Source organism: Polypterus senegalus, chromosome 8 (assembly GCF_016835505.1).
Source record: "Polypterus senegalus isolate Bchr_013 chromosome 8, ASM1683550v1, whole genome shotgun sequence".
Lineage (NCBI taxonomy): Eukaryota > Metazoa > Chordata > Cladistia > Polypteriformes > Polypteridae > Polypterus > Polypterus senegalus.
Genome location: NC_053161.1, coordinates 180479897 through 180496997, shown reverse-complemented (window position 1 = coordinate 180496997; position 17101 = coordinate 180479897). Strand labels below are relative to the sequence as shown.

Genomic DNA, 17101 nt, shown 5'->3' with positions numbered 1-17101 from the left:
GCTCGAGTACACACAAAATGAGACTCAACATAAGTATATGCCCATTCAAATATCGAGATTTACAAAAGAAAACTTGACAGGGGAATTACCGTGTGTTTAGTGCAACTCTTACCAATGCATACATAATATTACAGAGAAACTGGGAAATGATGACTCCCTTGATCAAGTAGTAAAATGCAGTCAAACCAGCTAAATGACAACTAAAAAATATATAAATACAAATTAATTTCACTGAGCTGTTCTTATAAGTGTGTCGAAGTGATAAACAAGACACCTCAGAAATGATGACTATGATGTACAGACTGTATTTTAGTTCCCTTTAAAAGCTCCAATGATACATATTTGCACTAAAGAAATTCTGTTTTGTCATCACTTTATATCGGCTAGGTGTTTTCACTTCTCAGTGAACTGGCTGACACCTCAACAGTATCTCAGCCAGGCTTCACTCCATTATGTCTGCTGTGCTGGAAGTCATTAACTGACTGCTGAGGCACTACATCGGGTGTTCGTACAGTGTGGGTGTACACACATAACACATGACATGTTTCTGACAACGTAAAACAGCAATCAGTAGCTTTGTCCAGCTATCCTAACTCAATCGAAGCACTTTACATTACTCGTATTGCAATAGGGCAAGATTGAAGCTGGTTTTGTTAACCGTAAACAGTGACACTCCATTAATACACAAGGCATCCAAGATGTGGCTGACAAACGTCACGTCTCTGTGTCCTCGCTCAACCCGTTATTCATTTTTATTTAAGGCAGAGTAGCATTGGAAGTTGTGATGGTGTACGTGGTGAACTGTGCGTTGATAAAGTATCCTGCTGACCCCTCAGTGTCTCTTATTACCTGAACCATTCATTGTAACAGCAATCAAGTCCTTACTTGTGTCAGGTGACAGTGGCTACAACATCAGACAATGCTGCTTTACACCGTTCCTGAAACACAGGGCACAGAGGAGAGGCACTACAATGCCAAGTATGATCTTTCACTCTCAGAAGAAGAGCAAAGGCAGATTGTGACACCCCATGTAGTGGCAAGGTTGGCACCAAACTACAAAGTGGGTGTCTTGTAGTTTGGAACTGACTGGGATCAAATTTGAGAAAAGTCAGACATGGAAACACAGACACAAAAAGATGGCATTTCCAAAAGAAAAGTGGGTTTTATTTACAGGTACACAAAAACAAAAATGTCACAATTAAAAAATAGTGAGCAAAATATACAGTGAATTTTACAGTCCTAAAATTAAAAATAAAGATAAAAATGTATATACTCAAAATCATAGCCTTCCTTGAGAGAAGAGAAAGAAAAAACAAAATCAAGCAGAAAAAAACTACACACAATGAAAACCCAAGAATTCACAAAAAATTTATTTAAAATGAAAAAGTGTATACGCAAGAAAAACAAAAAATTGCACCTGAAAACCAAACTACCACCAAAGCAATACTGCAACTAGATATCTATGTAATAAAAAATGTACAAATATAGGCACCGGCAGCTGTTTCGGATACTAAATAAATGCCCTTTACCAAATACTCTGTACCTACCACCGAATCTAAAGACAAACCATTGAGCCAGGAAGAAAAGAAGAAATCTAAAAAAGAAAGGCTTAAACTGATGTTCTGCACTGGCCAATCAGAACACAGAGCATTACCTCAAGTCAGCTGATCATTCAAGGAATCCCAGAGACATCAGTTAGTCAGTTATTGTCCAACCCACTTTATCCTAACACAGGGTCACATGGGTCTACGGGAGCCAATCCCAGCCAACACTGGGTGTAAGGCAGGATCAAATCCCGGGCAGGGCGTCAGCCTACTGCAGGGAACACACACCCCAAGCACACACACTAGGGACAATTTAGGTTCACCAATGCACCTAACCTGCATGTCTTTGGACTGTGGGAGGAAACCCATACAGACACGGTGAGAACATGCAAAGTCCACGCAGGGAGGACCTGCGAAGTGAACCCGGGTCTCCTAACTGCGAGGCAGCAGCGCTGCCTACTGCGCCACCGTGCTGCCCAAGAAACTGAAAATTCTGAAAGGGAGGAAGGAAGTAAAATTGAAAACTGAGCAGCAGCTGCAGGAAATGTGTGGTGGAGGTCATCTATACTAATAAAAGGCAAAGCCCTCACTCACTCACTCACTCACTCATCACTAATTCTCCAACTTCCCGTGTAGGTAGAAGGCTGAAATTTGGTAGGCTCATTCCTTGCAGCTTACTTACAAAAGTTAGACAGGTTTAATTTTGAAATTCTACGCGTAACGGTCATAACTGGAACCTATTTTCGTCCTTATACTGTAATAGACTGCAGCTCGATGGCCGTGGGAGGCGGAGTTACGTCTCACATCATCAAGCCTCCCACGTAATTGGGTGCCTGCCCATATAAGGAAACTATTCGCAGGTCAAGGACTGTGCTTAGCATATTCTTAAGTAAAAATATCCATCCATCCATCCACTTTCTAACCCGCTGAATCTGAATACAGGGTCATGGGGGTCTGCTGGAGCCAATCCCAGCCAACACAGGGCACAAGGCAGGAACCAATCCCGGGCAGGGCGCCAACCCACCGAAGTAAGTAAAAATATCTTAATCACAAACCGATGTTAATTATATTTTGTCCATGAATACTTATTAAATAATTCCAAATAGTCTGTCCGCTTCCTTTCATAGCTTTTCCGATGGTTGTGCTGCTTCCAGCCATGTATTTTCGTATTAAAGCATTTAACCAATCACATTTCAGCCATCCTTTGTTGCCAGGCAGAGATGCTTTCACATTGGGGAGGCACTCTAACACAGAATAAATGTCGATTAAGCTGTTGCTTCAACCAATCAGATTTTGAGTTGGTGTCAGTAGGGCCCTCTAGCAGGCGTACGGCAACGTCACCGTATTCAGATCCATTGATTGGATAGAAGCCAATATGAGGAACTCTACAAGGCCACTGAACGCACCGCAGTCGATCAGAGCGCAAGATCCTCGCGGACACTACAGCCAACTCCATGGCAGGATTCTGGACAATATTATTTGCCAGACACAGACCAGATTCAAGACCACGAAAACCTAATGTTTGTCACGCTCCTCGAGCCCCAGAAGTTTCGGGAATACAAGAAAAAAGAGCCACGGATTGGGTTTTGATCTGTCTCGGCTAAAAGCAGAACTGACTGTAATGTATGCCATGGATGATTTTGCAGAAAAATCTCCCACTGATCTCCTTGACTTCATTCATCAGAAAAATCTGAATGAGAGCATGGGGCGGCTGTTCACATTGGTATATTTGGCGGTGAGCATTCCCGTGTACACTGCTTCTGGCGAGCGGACATTTTCAGCCCTAAAGCGAATTCAGACTTACAGTATGCCAGGAATACCATACGGCGGGTTCGCCTTTCACCATTAGCTTCGATGGGGATAGAAAGTGAGGTTTTGATGGAACTGAAGCGCTCCGATAATCCGTACGATAGAGTAATCGAACTGTTTTTGAGGAAAGAGAGGACGATGGATTTTGTTTACAAATAATCCAAATTTTTGGTAAGTAAAATGTTGAGATTTTCCTAAATGATATTGCACGTTTATGAGTTATTATTGCTGTTTTTTATGTGTGTCGTGGCTGTGGCTGCAATAGAAATGAAGTTGTTCATCCCTGGTTTATCTATTCAATAAAGGCATTTATTGTGGCTACAGGAGTTATCTATCTTCAATGCAGCGGCTCTTTATTTCTGCATATTGTTTCTATGACCATAAATTAGTTTTTGAGGGACGGGTTGATTCAGACGGAGCACAACTGAAGGCCTAGATGTGAAATGCAAGGTCCGCCACTGGACCAAATGATACGTAAATTTGATGAACATTACAACCCGAAAATAAAGGAAACTGTAGAGAGGTTCAGATTATACTTCTCCCAGTGCATCTCTCTAAATCCTCCGTGCCGGAACATTATCATAAGGCTGAACATAACCACCCATACAGTCAGATTGTGATTCAGACTACGAATGCCTTGAATGTAATTACCCCGATCTACATACTGTCAAATAAACAAACCACACGCCGTGGCTTTGCCTCTGACGCTGACGCCCGATGTTCGATTCCCGAGAGGGAGTGCAGTGAGTGTGTACGCCTAATGAGCCCAGAATTAGGGCAAAACATGTGTCGCGTGCTCTTTGCATTATTTGACAGTAAAAACTATTTCAACCATATATACTGTATGTTTATAGATATGTATGTATATGTATATATATGTGGATGTGTGTGTGTGTGTGTGTGCATATATATATATATCTTTATATATATATATATATATATATATATATATATATATATATATATATATATATATATATGACAGCAACACTCATAACAGTGACAAAACAATTACATTGACAGTCATGTTAAGTTATTTTTAAAATGTTTCCTTTTCTTTTTCATAACTTCTTTAACACACTACTTCTCCGATGCGAAGTGCGGTTATTTTGCTATTGGAGATAAAGGAGGATCAAGAAGTTAGTAAAGACAGTGGGTCACAAACTGGACTGTTCAGGTTTAAACAATGTATTCAGGAATGACGAGACGTCTAACTGTTATTACTTAACATCATAGCGTTTGTCCATTTTTGGGGACTTAATTGAAGATCAGACCACACTGTTAGGAGAAATTAGAGCAGAAAATCCAAAGGGTTCACAAATTTTTTCTTGCAACTGCACATCTGTTTAACACTTTAACTAAAGACAGGTTTAGATTGTTTGCTTAATGTTACAAACTATAATGAAAGAACAGAAAACATCTAAACTTGTACCAATATAGTGAATCTGTGTTTTACTGTTTGTGTAGCTGCCAATGTATAAGGCGAAGTCAGGCACGTGTAAGATGCGAGACATGGACGTCTGAAGTGGAACTCTGTTAGCAGCGGTGTTATTTTTCATATTATTTGCTTATTATCCTGAGATATCCTGTATTTATTCAGCCCGAGAGGGCCTGCTACAGTATATGTAAGCACATATAAACATGGCCAACAAGAAGGGGGGTCCGAAAGAATCGAAAACTAAAGCTACACCCAAGCTAAGATCAGCAAGCCCTAGTTCAAGATACGGCCTTTCAGAGACAGACCTGGATCAGATGGGTGAAAGTACATACTCCTTGGGACCACGGTCCGCTACATCGTTGCCGACTGAGAGCGAAAAGGGAAGCGAAGGTGCAATCGTGAGTGCAGATCTGGACAGCTCGCCGATCGGAGAAGATCACCTGAAACTGGAAAGGGCCTTGAAGTCCGTGGCTTCAATTACGCAATTATGCGAGACGGGAGCAGCAGGGACACCGGCTACAGCAGAGTCTGCTGCTTCATCTATGGTACAATAAAGCACAATTGAACTGTCTGAACTGAAGGTGTTGCTCGCTAAGCTCATTCAAGATATAAAGAAAAGCGAGAAGGCTAATGAGAAAGCAAGGGCAAAGGCAAGCGAAAAAATGAGACAGGAGGTGAGACAGGAATTCCAACAGGCAAATGAAAGGCTGCGTCAAGAGGTGCAACTTGAGCTTCGACAGGTGCTTGGTAAAACTGAAGAGCACATTCAGAAAAACTCGATTAAATTGAGCACGCTTACTGATCAATTGGAGGATCTCAAGGAGACATTCATGAATCGGATTGAAATGGCCGAAAAATTAGCTACCAGTGCCGAGGAAAAAGCAGTAAATGTCAGCTCCGAATGCAAAAAACTCGGAGAAAAACTTGGAGACAGACTGGCTGCTTTGGAAGATGGGAGTAGAAGGTATAATGTCAGAATTGAAGGTCTGCCTGAGAATCGAGAAAGTTCAAACCCTGTGAAATTTGCAGCTGAACTTTTTTCTAAAATAATCGGGGACGATTTTAAAGCACAATCTGAGATAGCAGCGGCTTACTGCATACGCGGATCAAACACTGTTAAACCCAGACCAAAATCCTTTATAGTTCATTTTAAACGATTATTATGTAAGCTAGAGGTGATGGCACACCTCAGAAACAATGAAGATATTATATATGAAAATAACCACATTCGTATCTTTCCTGACTTCTCTCCAGCAACAGCTACTAAGCGCGCAGCCTTCTATAATATTAAACAGCGGTTACTGCAAGCCAGCATCAAAGACAGCCTCCTGTATCGGCAAAACTGAAAGTGGAATGGCAGGGTCAATTCTATGTCTTCGCTAGCAAGGAAGAAGCAGAAAAGGAATTAACAAAGCTGATCCTGGGACAATTCTGATACATAATAGTGAGTCATAGGGGTTAATGATAAAGCAAGGATTTATAATCTACTGTCTGATCTATTCGTTTTAAAATACAGGTTTTTATCAGCATATATTCTCATATATTCTCATTATTACTTAGTATTACTTAGTATTACTAGGGCACTATCTGTTTATGTTTTATTGTGCTTAATTATTCTTTTTTTCTCTTCTTTTTTTTCTTTTTCTTTTCTAATCATTTCATCTCTACCCTAAACCCTTTATTGTTATTGCTATTACTGCATTAAGACTTGTTATGCTTATTCTGGACACATTTTTAACACATCTGGGTGTATCATCTTAATGCACTAAAATTGCTTAACATTATATATATATTTTAAGTGCAAAACTCTTTTTTAAAAATTTTTTTAAAGACTATATTGGTAACAGATATCTCTATCTATTAACCCTAAAGCGCCACTGCATAGGGGCTTGTTTTGCTTTGGACGTGCTCCGTCTCTGGGTATGGGAGAGGACTGGGACAGTGTGAAATGGGCTCTAGCCTCACTTGGGGAGGCAAAAAGGGAGGGTGGGTGTTAAGGGGAGAGAAAGAGAGCAGGCCTGATCTATACCTAATCTATCCTCTCAATCTTTATAATTATAACTACCAACGTAATAATAAGCTGCATGGCAACAACTCTAGGGGAAATAGGAAATTAAGGCCAAAGCTGTCTCACTTCCAGTTAAGACTATAAAATGACATCAAAAACTCAGAATCAGTGTCTCCATGATGGGACAGTTAACTTCGTAAGCTGGAATGTTAAAGGCCTGAATCACGAATTAAAGAGAAAGAAAGTTCTCTCTCACCTAACAGGTCTAAATGCTAAAATAGTATTTTTACAGGAAACCCACTTACTAAGCAAGGATCAGTTCCGGCTGCATAAAGACTGGACTGGCCAAATGTTCCATTCTAGTTTTACGAAGAAAACTAGAGGTGTGGGAATTCTCATACATAGAACAGTACCATTTGTAGCATCAGATGTAGTATTGGATCCTGAAGGGAGATATGTAATGGTCATGGGAGACTTATCTAACTGTAAAATGATTTTGATAAATGTTTATGCACCTAATGTTGATGATAAGGAATTTATACAAAATTTATTTGCATCCATTCCCAATCTGAACACTCATAAAGTTATAATGGCTGGGGACTTTAATTGTGTTCTAAATCCACTTTTAGATAGGACTTCCTCCACAGGGGAACGCATCTAACACCGCAAAGATAATTACAAAGTTTATAACTGATCACAACTTATCAGATCCCTGGAGGTTTTAAACCCAAATTCAAGAACATATTCTTTCTACTCACCAGTACATCATTGCTACTCAAGAATTGATTACTTCTTTATAGACAATAACTTCTTGCCTAAGATTAAATCTTGTAAATACGATGCTATTGTTATTTCGGACCATGCTCCTATGATCTTGGAGCTAAAATTACTAAGCCCCATACACTCACCCGCAGATGGCCTCAACCCGCTTCTATTAGCTGACGAGAATTGTACTGAATTTATATCCAAACAAATCAAATTCTTTCTAGAGACAAATACATCCCCGAGATCTCTGCAGGAATACTCTGGGAAACTCTTAAGGCCTTCTTAAGAGGACAGATTATCTCATATCTTTCCCACAGAAATAAATCCGAGCCAAGAAAGTAGCAGAGATAAAAAGCGAAATTACTAAAATAGATGAAGAACATGCCAGACTACCAAGCGAGACTCTACATAGGAGGAGGCAGGCTCTACATTCAGAATTAAACCTCTTGACAACTAAAGAAACTGAACAACTAATTTACAAATCCAGACATCATTACTATGAACATGGAGAGAAAGCTAATAAGCTTTTAGCTCAACAAATTCACAAGCAAGAAGTGCAAGCAATCTCGTAATCACTAACACGAACGGAGATAAAATCATGAACACAAAAATATAATGCACACTTTCAGAGACTACTATAAATCCCTATATACTACTGAGTTTAAAGAAGACAATACACAATCTAATGCATTTCTGGATACATTACAGATACCACAAATAGACGCTTTTAGTGTGGAGGAACTTGATAAACCTCTGTTTATCAGAATTACTAGATGCTATAAAGTCACTCCAAGGTGGAAAAGCAGCAGGCCCTGATGGCTACCCTGCAGAGTTTTACAAGAAATTCTCCGCTCAGCTAGCTCCCTTCCTATTAGCAACATTTACAGAAGCCAGAGATAACCAATCTCTTCCACAAACCTTTGCCAAGCACTAATCACTGTCTTTCCAAAACAAAATAAGGACTTATTACAATGTGCATCATACAGACCAATTTCACTTCTGAATAACGACGTTAAAATACTCTCTAAAATCATAGCTAGAAGGATGGAGAAAGTGCTCCCTCGTAATATCACAAGACCAAACTGGATTTATTAGGGGCCGACACTTATCTTCAAATCTTGACGCCTGTTTAATGTAATATACTCACCAACTAAATCAAACACCCCAGAAATATTATTATCATTGGATGCAGAAAAAGCATTCGACATGATTGAATGGAAATACCTTTTACTACATTGGAGAAGTTTGGGTTTGGCCCAACATTTGTGCATGGATTAAATTACTGTATACTAACCCAGAAGCTTCAGTTTGCATCAACAACATTTGCTCAGACTACTTTAAACTAGAACGTGGCACTAGACAAGGATGCCCTTGTCACCACTGCTGTTTGCATTGCCATTGAACCACTGGCAATACATTGTCGAAATACTGATCAGATAAAGGGGATTAGCAGAGAAGGACTGGAACAGAAAATCTCATTATATGCAGATGATATGGTACTGTATATATCGGACCCAGAAAATTCTGTGCCTGCAGTCTTAGCAGCACTCACAGAATTTCAAAAGATCTCTGGTCTCAGAATTAATCTGAATAAAAGTGTACTCTTTCCAGTGAATTCTCAAGCATATAATATTAGATTAGACACCCTACCTTTTATCATTGCAGAACAGTTTAAATACCTAGGGTAAACATCACAAGTAAACATAAAGCTCTTTATCAACAAAATTTTGCGTCTGCATGGAAAAAATTAAACAAGACTTGCATAGATGGTCAACCCTTCATCTCACACTAGCTGGAAGAATTAACACTGTTAAGATGAATATTCTTCCTAAGCTCCTTTTTATTTCAAAACATCCAATATACATTAATAAATCATTCTTTAAGCAATTAGATTCAACAATAACCTCATTTATTTGGAATTCAAAACATCCACGCATCAAAAGAGCGACCCTACAAAGACAAAAGGCAGAAGGTGGCATGGCTCTACCTAACTTCCAGTTTTATTACTGGGCAGCAAATATACAGGCGATAAGAACCTGGACACAAATAGAAGAACATACACAGGCTTGGACCGCAATAGAAGTAAAATCCTGCAGTACTTCTTTGTATTCCTTGCTCTTGCTCCAATAAACACACGTTATCGGCAATACACTAATAATCCAATTGTGCTCCACTCACTTAGAATCTGGAACCAATGTAGAAAGCATTTTAAGACGGAGAAGCTTCTATCTGTGGCACCTCTGACAAGAGAACCACCTCTTTCAACCTTCACAAACATATGCAGTTTTAATATCTGGAAAAATTTGGAATTAACTTGCTTAGAGATCTTTATATAGACAACATCCTATGAACAATTACATTCCAAATTTAACATTCCAGCTACACATTTCTTTCACTATCTTCAAATCAGGAACTTTGTTAAACAGAACCTTCCAGATTTTCCTCATCTTGCACCCTCATCCATGCTGGAAAAAATATTGATCGGTTTCAAGGACTTAGACTCCATCTCTACAATATATAAAATCATTTTACAATCCCTCCCTTTCAAAGATCCAAGAGGACACTGGGAAAAGATCTCTCAATTAATATATCAGAAAAGGAGTGGAAAGTAGCAATGCAGAGAATTCACTCAAGCTCCATATGTGCAAAGCATACAATTATACAACTCAAAATTATATATCGAGCACATCTGTCTCACTAAAACTCTCAAAATGTTTCCAGGGCATGATCCAACCTGCGAACGTTGCAACCAAGTCCCTGCCTCACTAGGTCATATGTTCTGGGCCTGCACCAAATTAACATCATTCTGGACAAAAATTTTGAATTTCCTTTCAGACAGCCTTGGACTCACAATCCCTCCTAACCCATTAACAGTTGTGTTTGGGGTTCTTCCAGAGGGGCTTAAAGTGGAGAAAGACTAACAAATTGTGATTGCATTCACTACACTTTGGCACGCAGACTTATTCTGATAAACTGGAAGAACCCAAACTCTCCTCTTTAAGTCAGTGGGAAACTGATGTGTTATACTATTTGAAATTGAAAAAATCAAATAGAGGATCCGTACAGACTTTCTTCAAAACATGGCAGGATCTAATCAGTAATTTTTAAAAATAAGTTCATAAAGCACAGAGAATTTATTAATTTAGGTATGTTTACAAGCCTTAAAATTTAACACTGTTTGGCTTGCTCTCTCTCTCAGGGGTAGGGATCAATCTGTTCTTAACTCAATTTTTCTTTTTGTAAAAACTTGATTTCTTTGTATGGATTGCAATAAAATGAATGAAAAAAAAAAAGAGATGTGTGTCAAAGAAATTTCACAGTCCAAAAGTTCGTTTTAAAATATTTAGTGAAAGTTAAAAGCAAATAATCCACACAAGAAAAAAAAAAGAAAAATAGTTACACACATTGAATAAAGGCAAAAGAAAAAAAAAGTATCTTCTATAAACTTTAAAAAAACTTTTCTTGAGAAACTTTGGTTATTTCTATACTTAAGCGTTCTTTATTTCTTTCTATACTTAAAGGTTCTTAATTTCTTCTTCTATATGCCTTAAACATATGGTTCAACACTTAAATCTTTTATTTTATGAGTTATTTCACACTCAAAAGGCCCGTAGGCCGTTGGCTCATAGTCACATACGCAAGCACGAACACGAGCACAAACAAGAACACGGTTAAAAACCGTATGCCTCTGTACCTTATACAAGGCAAGGCTAGACACTAACTGGAGAACATTGTTCACTCAAAGCTGTTAGAAAATGACAGGAAAATACCAACTCAATTCTATTTGCGGGGGTTATAGGAACCGCCCATATTATGCATTATCATAGTAAAATATTCATGAATTTTATAGAACTAGGAAAATGGCTGTTACAGTTTGTTTAATTTTGTTTGAAATCTCATCTAAGTTTCAATTAAAAAAAGCGCAAGACAGCACTTTCAGGCCCATAACCCTGACCCTAAGATGTACTCTCATTTTTATTTTTCACTTACTTGTTTTAGATGACGTCTTAAGTGGTGGCTGACCTTCCTCAGTTCTAGGAGATGAATTTTCTCCAGTAATCTTTATGTCAAACTGTAATGATTCATATTTTACATTGATAGAAGACTCCGGAGATGAAGAGTGTCTGCTATGAGAAGAGACTAACCCAGTCACTGCTCCATCTTGATGTTCATAATGAAGGTCATCTTCCTTGATACTCTCCATACTCCTACAGTTGGTTATCTTAGTGCTGATACACTCCTCTTCATCTTCCTCTTTAAAACACAATGACCCCAGTTCACGGTCCTCTTCCTTGATGTCCAGACTCTCCTGTTTCAGATGGACACTCTCCCACTCACAGTCCTCCTCCTTAACATTTATGGTCCTCTTCTCCATGATATTCAGGTCAACCTCACACGTCTCCTCTTTCATGTCCACTTAAATGTTACAGTAAATGGTAGAGTTTACCTTCTGTCTGTGGATAAAAACAGGAATCAATTCAATTAAAACTGATCTAAAGACATTTGATGTTTATAACATCCTGTCAGTTAAAGCTAATGTCAAGTCAGGCAGTTCACAGCAAGTTGACAGTAACTCATCACTTGTCATATCAAATGAGGTGTAAAAATTAGTTTGGGAATGAAAGGATGGTCCAACAGGCTAGAAGAAGAAGTAGGCCATCTTGTACAGTTGTATGTCAACAGTATTCACTACTTTGATTGAACATTCAGTGCTATTGGTGTCCCAGAATTCTGTTATCAGTTAATGTTAAGGAAGGTTTATACAAGTTAGGCCTCAGGATTATGTTAAGAAATGAAGGAAGAGCACCTTAGATAATGGGTTTGGGGTTTGCAATCTTAGGGTGATGTCACATTGGATGACTTATCTAGCAATTCATAAGTCATAGCCTTCTTTAATATAATCTTAGACTCTGTCCACACAGATGTCTGAACTGAACATTTTTCTACTGTTTGTAGCGTCTGGTGAGCGCAGATTGAAAACCCAAACGTTTTTCTGCTCATTGCAGCAAATCAGACCATCTACACGGCTTTCACCACTTGCATTTGGTCAGATGTGCGTTCAGATGGTATCAAAAAAACAACTGATGCATTTTTTTTTGCCATCAATTCTACTAGAATCCCAAAGAGCATGAAGAAAATATCTGCATTGTGTTTACATGTCGTTCATTTAACATTCTGGACAACCAGATACAGTGCATCCAGAAAGTATTCACAGCACATCACTTTTTCCACATTTTGTTATGTTACAGCCTTATTCCAAAATGGATTAAATTCATTTTTTACTCATAATTCCATACACAACACACCATAATGACAACGTGAAAAAAGTTTACTTGAGGTTTTTGCAAATTTGTTAAAAATAAAAACATTGAGAAATCACATGTACATAAGTATTCACAGCCTTAGCCATGAAGCTCCAAATTGAGCTCAGGTGCATCCTGTTTCCCCTGATCATCCTTGAGATGTTTCTGCAGCTTAAGTGGAGTCCACCTGTGGTAAATTCAGTTGATTGGACATGATTTGGAAAGGCGCACACCTGTCTATATAAGGTCCCACAGTTGACAGTTCATGTCAGAGCACAAACCAAGCATGAAGTCAAAGGAATTGTCTGTAGACCTCCGAGACAGGATTGTCTCGAGGCACAAATCTGGGGACGGTTACAGAAAAATTTTTGCTGCTTTGAAGGTCCTAATAAGCACAGTGGCCTCGATCATCTGTAAGTGGAAAAAGTTCGAAACCACCAGGGCTCTTCTTAGAGCTGGCCGGCCATCGAAATTGAGCGATCCTGATTGAGCTTGAGAGGTGCTGCAAAGAGGAATGGACGAAACTGGCCAAGAATAGGTGTGCCAAGCTTGTGGCATCATATTCAAAAAGACTTGAGGCTATAATTGCTGCTAAAGGTGCACCAACAAAGTATTGAGCAGAATTCTGAGGAAAAAAATGAATTTAATCCATTTTGGAATAAGGCTGTAACATAACAAAATGACACACACACACATTTACGCACATTATCTATAAAATAATAATGATAATAATGATAATATATGAGAATTCTAAACAGTTTGCAGATCTGTGTTAATGAATTATCTTTAGCTACTCTGGATTATTAATGCCAGTTGGCGAGTGTGTACGCGAGTACTGTTGGTATATTTGCTCACTTCAAGTTCACAAGTAGCCACTCTTCAGGACTAACACTGACTCACATATTGGTTGACTGGCATGTCAAATGGTGCTGTACCAGCGTCAGCAGGCAATCAAAACTCAAAACTGACATCCCACAGTATCTGAAGAACTTATGTGGAAGTCGAAGCACTTCTTCAGAGATTACAAAGAAGCTTTCTTTCTTCACATGCTGTGCAGTTAGAAGGTGAACCCAATACCAGTGCCGGTGTTTTCTCAGGCTACGTCGCCATATCAGGAGGATTTTTAACACAAGAAGGTAAATGTTCAGGTCTAATAAAGCCAACTGATCCATATGTCACATCTCCAATGAAGGATGAGCCTCAAACCCCACAGGCTAAAAACACTCTGGACTGCCTGAGAACTGCAGGTAAACACACAAAACTACAATCTGGCCTACAGGTTGGTATTCACCAGAGGCAAACAAACGCAAAAGTAACATCATATTGAAGTCAATTACAGTGGTGTGAAAAACTATTTGCCCCCTTCCTGATTTCTTATTCTTTTGCATGTTTGTCACACAAAATGATTCTGATCATCAAACACATTTAACCATTAGTCAAATATAACACAAGTAAACACAAAATGCAGTTTTTAAATGATGGTTTTTATTATTTAGGGAGAAAAAATCCAAACCTACATGGCCCTGTGTGAAAAGTAATTGCCCCTGAACCTAATAACTGGTTGGGCCACCCTTAGCAGCAATAACTGCAATCAAGCGTTTGTGATAACTTGCAATGAGTCTTTTACAGCGCTCTGGAGGAATTTTGGCCCTCTCATCTTTGCAGAATTGTTGTAATTCAGCTTTATTTGAGGGTTTTCTAGCATGAACCGCCTTTTTAAGGTCATGCCATAGCATCTCAATTGGATTCAGGTCAGGACTTTGACTAGGCCACTCCAAAGTCTTCATTTTGTTTCTCTTCAGCCATTCAGAGGTGGATTTGCTGGTGTGTTTTGGGTCATTGTCCTGTTGCAGCACCCAAGATCGCTTCAGCTTGAGTTGACGAACAGATGGCCGTACATTCTCCTTCAGGATTTTTTGGTAGACAGTAGAATTCATGGTTCCATCTATCACAGCAAGCCTTCCAGGTCCAGAAGCAGCAAAACAACCCCAGACCATCACACTACCACCACCATATTTTACTGTTGGTATGATGTTCTTTTTCTGAAATGCTGTGTTCCTTTTACGCCAGATGTAACGGGACATTTGCCTTCCAAAAGTTCAACTTTTGTCTCATCAGTCCACAAGGTATTTTCCCAAAAGTCTTGGCAATCATTGAGCTGTTTCTTAGTAAAATTGAGACGAGCCCTAATGTTCTTTTTGCTTAACAGTGGTTTGCGTCTTGGAAATCTGCCATGCAGGCCGTTTTGCCCAGTCTCTTTCTTATGGTGGAGTCGTGAACACTGACCTTAATTGAGGCAAGTGAGGCCTGCAGTTCTTTAGATGTTGTCCTGGGGTCTTTTGTGACATTTTAGACGAGTCGTCTCTGCGCTCTTGGGGTAATTTTGGTCGGCCGGCCACTCCTGGGAAGGTTCACCACTGTTCCATGTTTTTGCCATTTGTGGATAATGGCTCTCACTGTGGTTCGCTGGAGTCCCAAAGCTTTAGAAATGGCTTTATAACCTTTACCAGACTGATAGATCTCAATTACTTCTGTTCTCATTTGTTCCTGAATTTCTTTGGATCTTGGCATGATGTCTAGCTTTTGAGGTGCTTTTGGTCTACTTCTCTGTGTCAGGCAGCTCCTATTTAAGTGATTTCTTGATTGAAACAGATGTGGCAGTAATCAGGCCTGGGGGTGGCTACGGAAATTGAACTCAGGTGTGATACACCACAGTTAGGTGATTTTTTAACGAGGGGGCAATTACTTTTTCACACAGGGCCATGTAGGTTTGGATTTTTTCTCCTAAATAATAAAACCATCATTTAAAAACTGCATTTTGTGTTTACTTGTGTTATATTTGACTAATGGTTACATGTGTTTGATGATCAGAAACATTTTGTGTGACAAACCTGCAAAAGAATAAGAAATCAGGAAGGGGGCAAATAGTTTTTCACACCACTGTAAGTGCCACTACAAAACACAACTTCAATGCCTCGGTCGCTCTGAGCACATTTATTAAACTAAGATTTGAACGCCCGAGTAGACAGGGCCTTAGCAAGATAGAGGCAGCTGGTGGTGTGACCCTGTGAAGCTGATCACTTAATGTCACACACCCAATGTCTGACTTTAATGAGCCTGTGACTCACTAAGATAAATTTAAACAGGTTTGTTTTTATTCTTAGAGACAGACTGTGTGTGCAGGAGAGCTGACAACCAGTGAATGTCCTCCTGACGTAGAAGACGTAGAGTCAAGTGAAGAGGAATAAGAAACTGCAGGTTTTGAACCTAACAAAAAAAAAAAACAGATGCTCCTATTTCTGATGTCTTGTGTTTCAGGTGTCATAACAAAAGGGAAATAATAAAATAAAACAAATGGCCGAGACTGCTGGACAGCCACAGCTGTTAACCCTTTGTACACCGTGATCTTCATCAGGCAGCCTGCTATTAGAAATAGAGGTGAGCACAACTCTGCTGAGTGGTCGTCATGTGATCGCTAAATGTGACAAAGGCAGTGATTTTCATTTGTTTAAACTAATATGGTCAGGTGATGAGATCAGTAACTGCAGGTGACAAATCTGATGTGCCAAAGGACAAAAAGTCATGTAATATGACACTGGCTTTAGACTGGAGTGTCACTGATGGTGGTTACCTTTGATGTTTGATGGTAGGACAGACAAAGACCACTGCCTGCTAACTGACTAAAACCAATCAGAAAATTGCTGCAGTCACCCTTTCACCTGTTGAGCCAATCAGAATGTTTCATTGCAGTAACAGATTTTACAGAACCTCTTGTTCTCATTTTAAAGCGTTTGATTCTGATGAACTGTGAATTTTCCTTCTAGTGAACAGCTAATTGACCCAACTTGAGCCATCATAACATCCTTTATTGCACCTCCATTACAGGGATGGACACTAATATTATATATAAAAGTATAAGATGGTAAAGAAGGCCATGAAATGTGCTTACTGTATTAGTTTAACTCAAAACACATGAATTTAATTTAAATGGCAACTTTGTGGGAACAAACAACAGCTTTCCTTGGTTATCTCAATATAAGCTGCTCCATGAAACATCCATCCATCCATTTCCTCCAATTGCGTATCCAGGGCAGGATTGTAGAGCAGCTGGCGCCTATCCCAGCAATCATCGGGTGCAAGGCAGGAACAACACCTGGAGAGGGCGCTGGTCAGTCACAGGGTTGGCACACATGTACACGTATACCGCAGGACCAATTTAGCATTGCCAGTCCAG

General features: G+C 39.4%; 1 protein-coding gene across 1 annotated transcript in view; it reads right to left on the bottom strand.

Annotated features, from left to right (window-relative positions):
• LOC120534740 (zinc finger protein 723-like) overlaps window positions 1-17101 on the bottom strand; it is a 44332-nt gene that overhangs the window by 16527 nt on the left and 10704 nt on the right. Inside the window, exon 2 of the mRNA XM_039762323.1 lies at window positions 11555-12018. Coding sequence (XP_039618257.1) covers window positions 11555-11975 — 421 coding nt within the window. The 5' untranslated portion in view covers window positions 11976-12018. The remainder of the gene's footprint in view (window positions 1-11554; window positions 12019-17101) is intronic.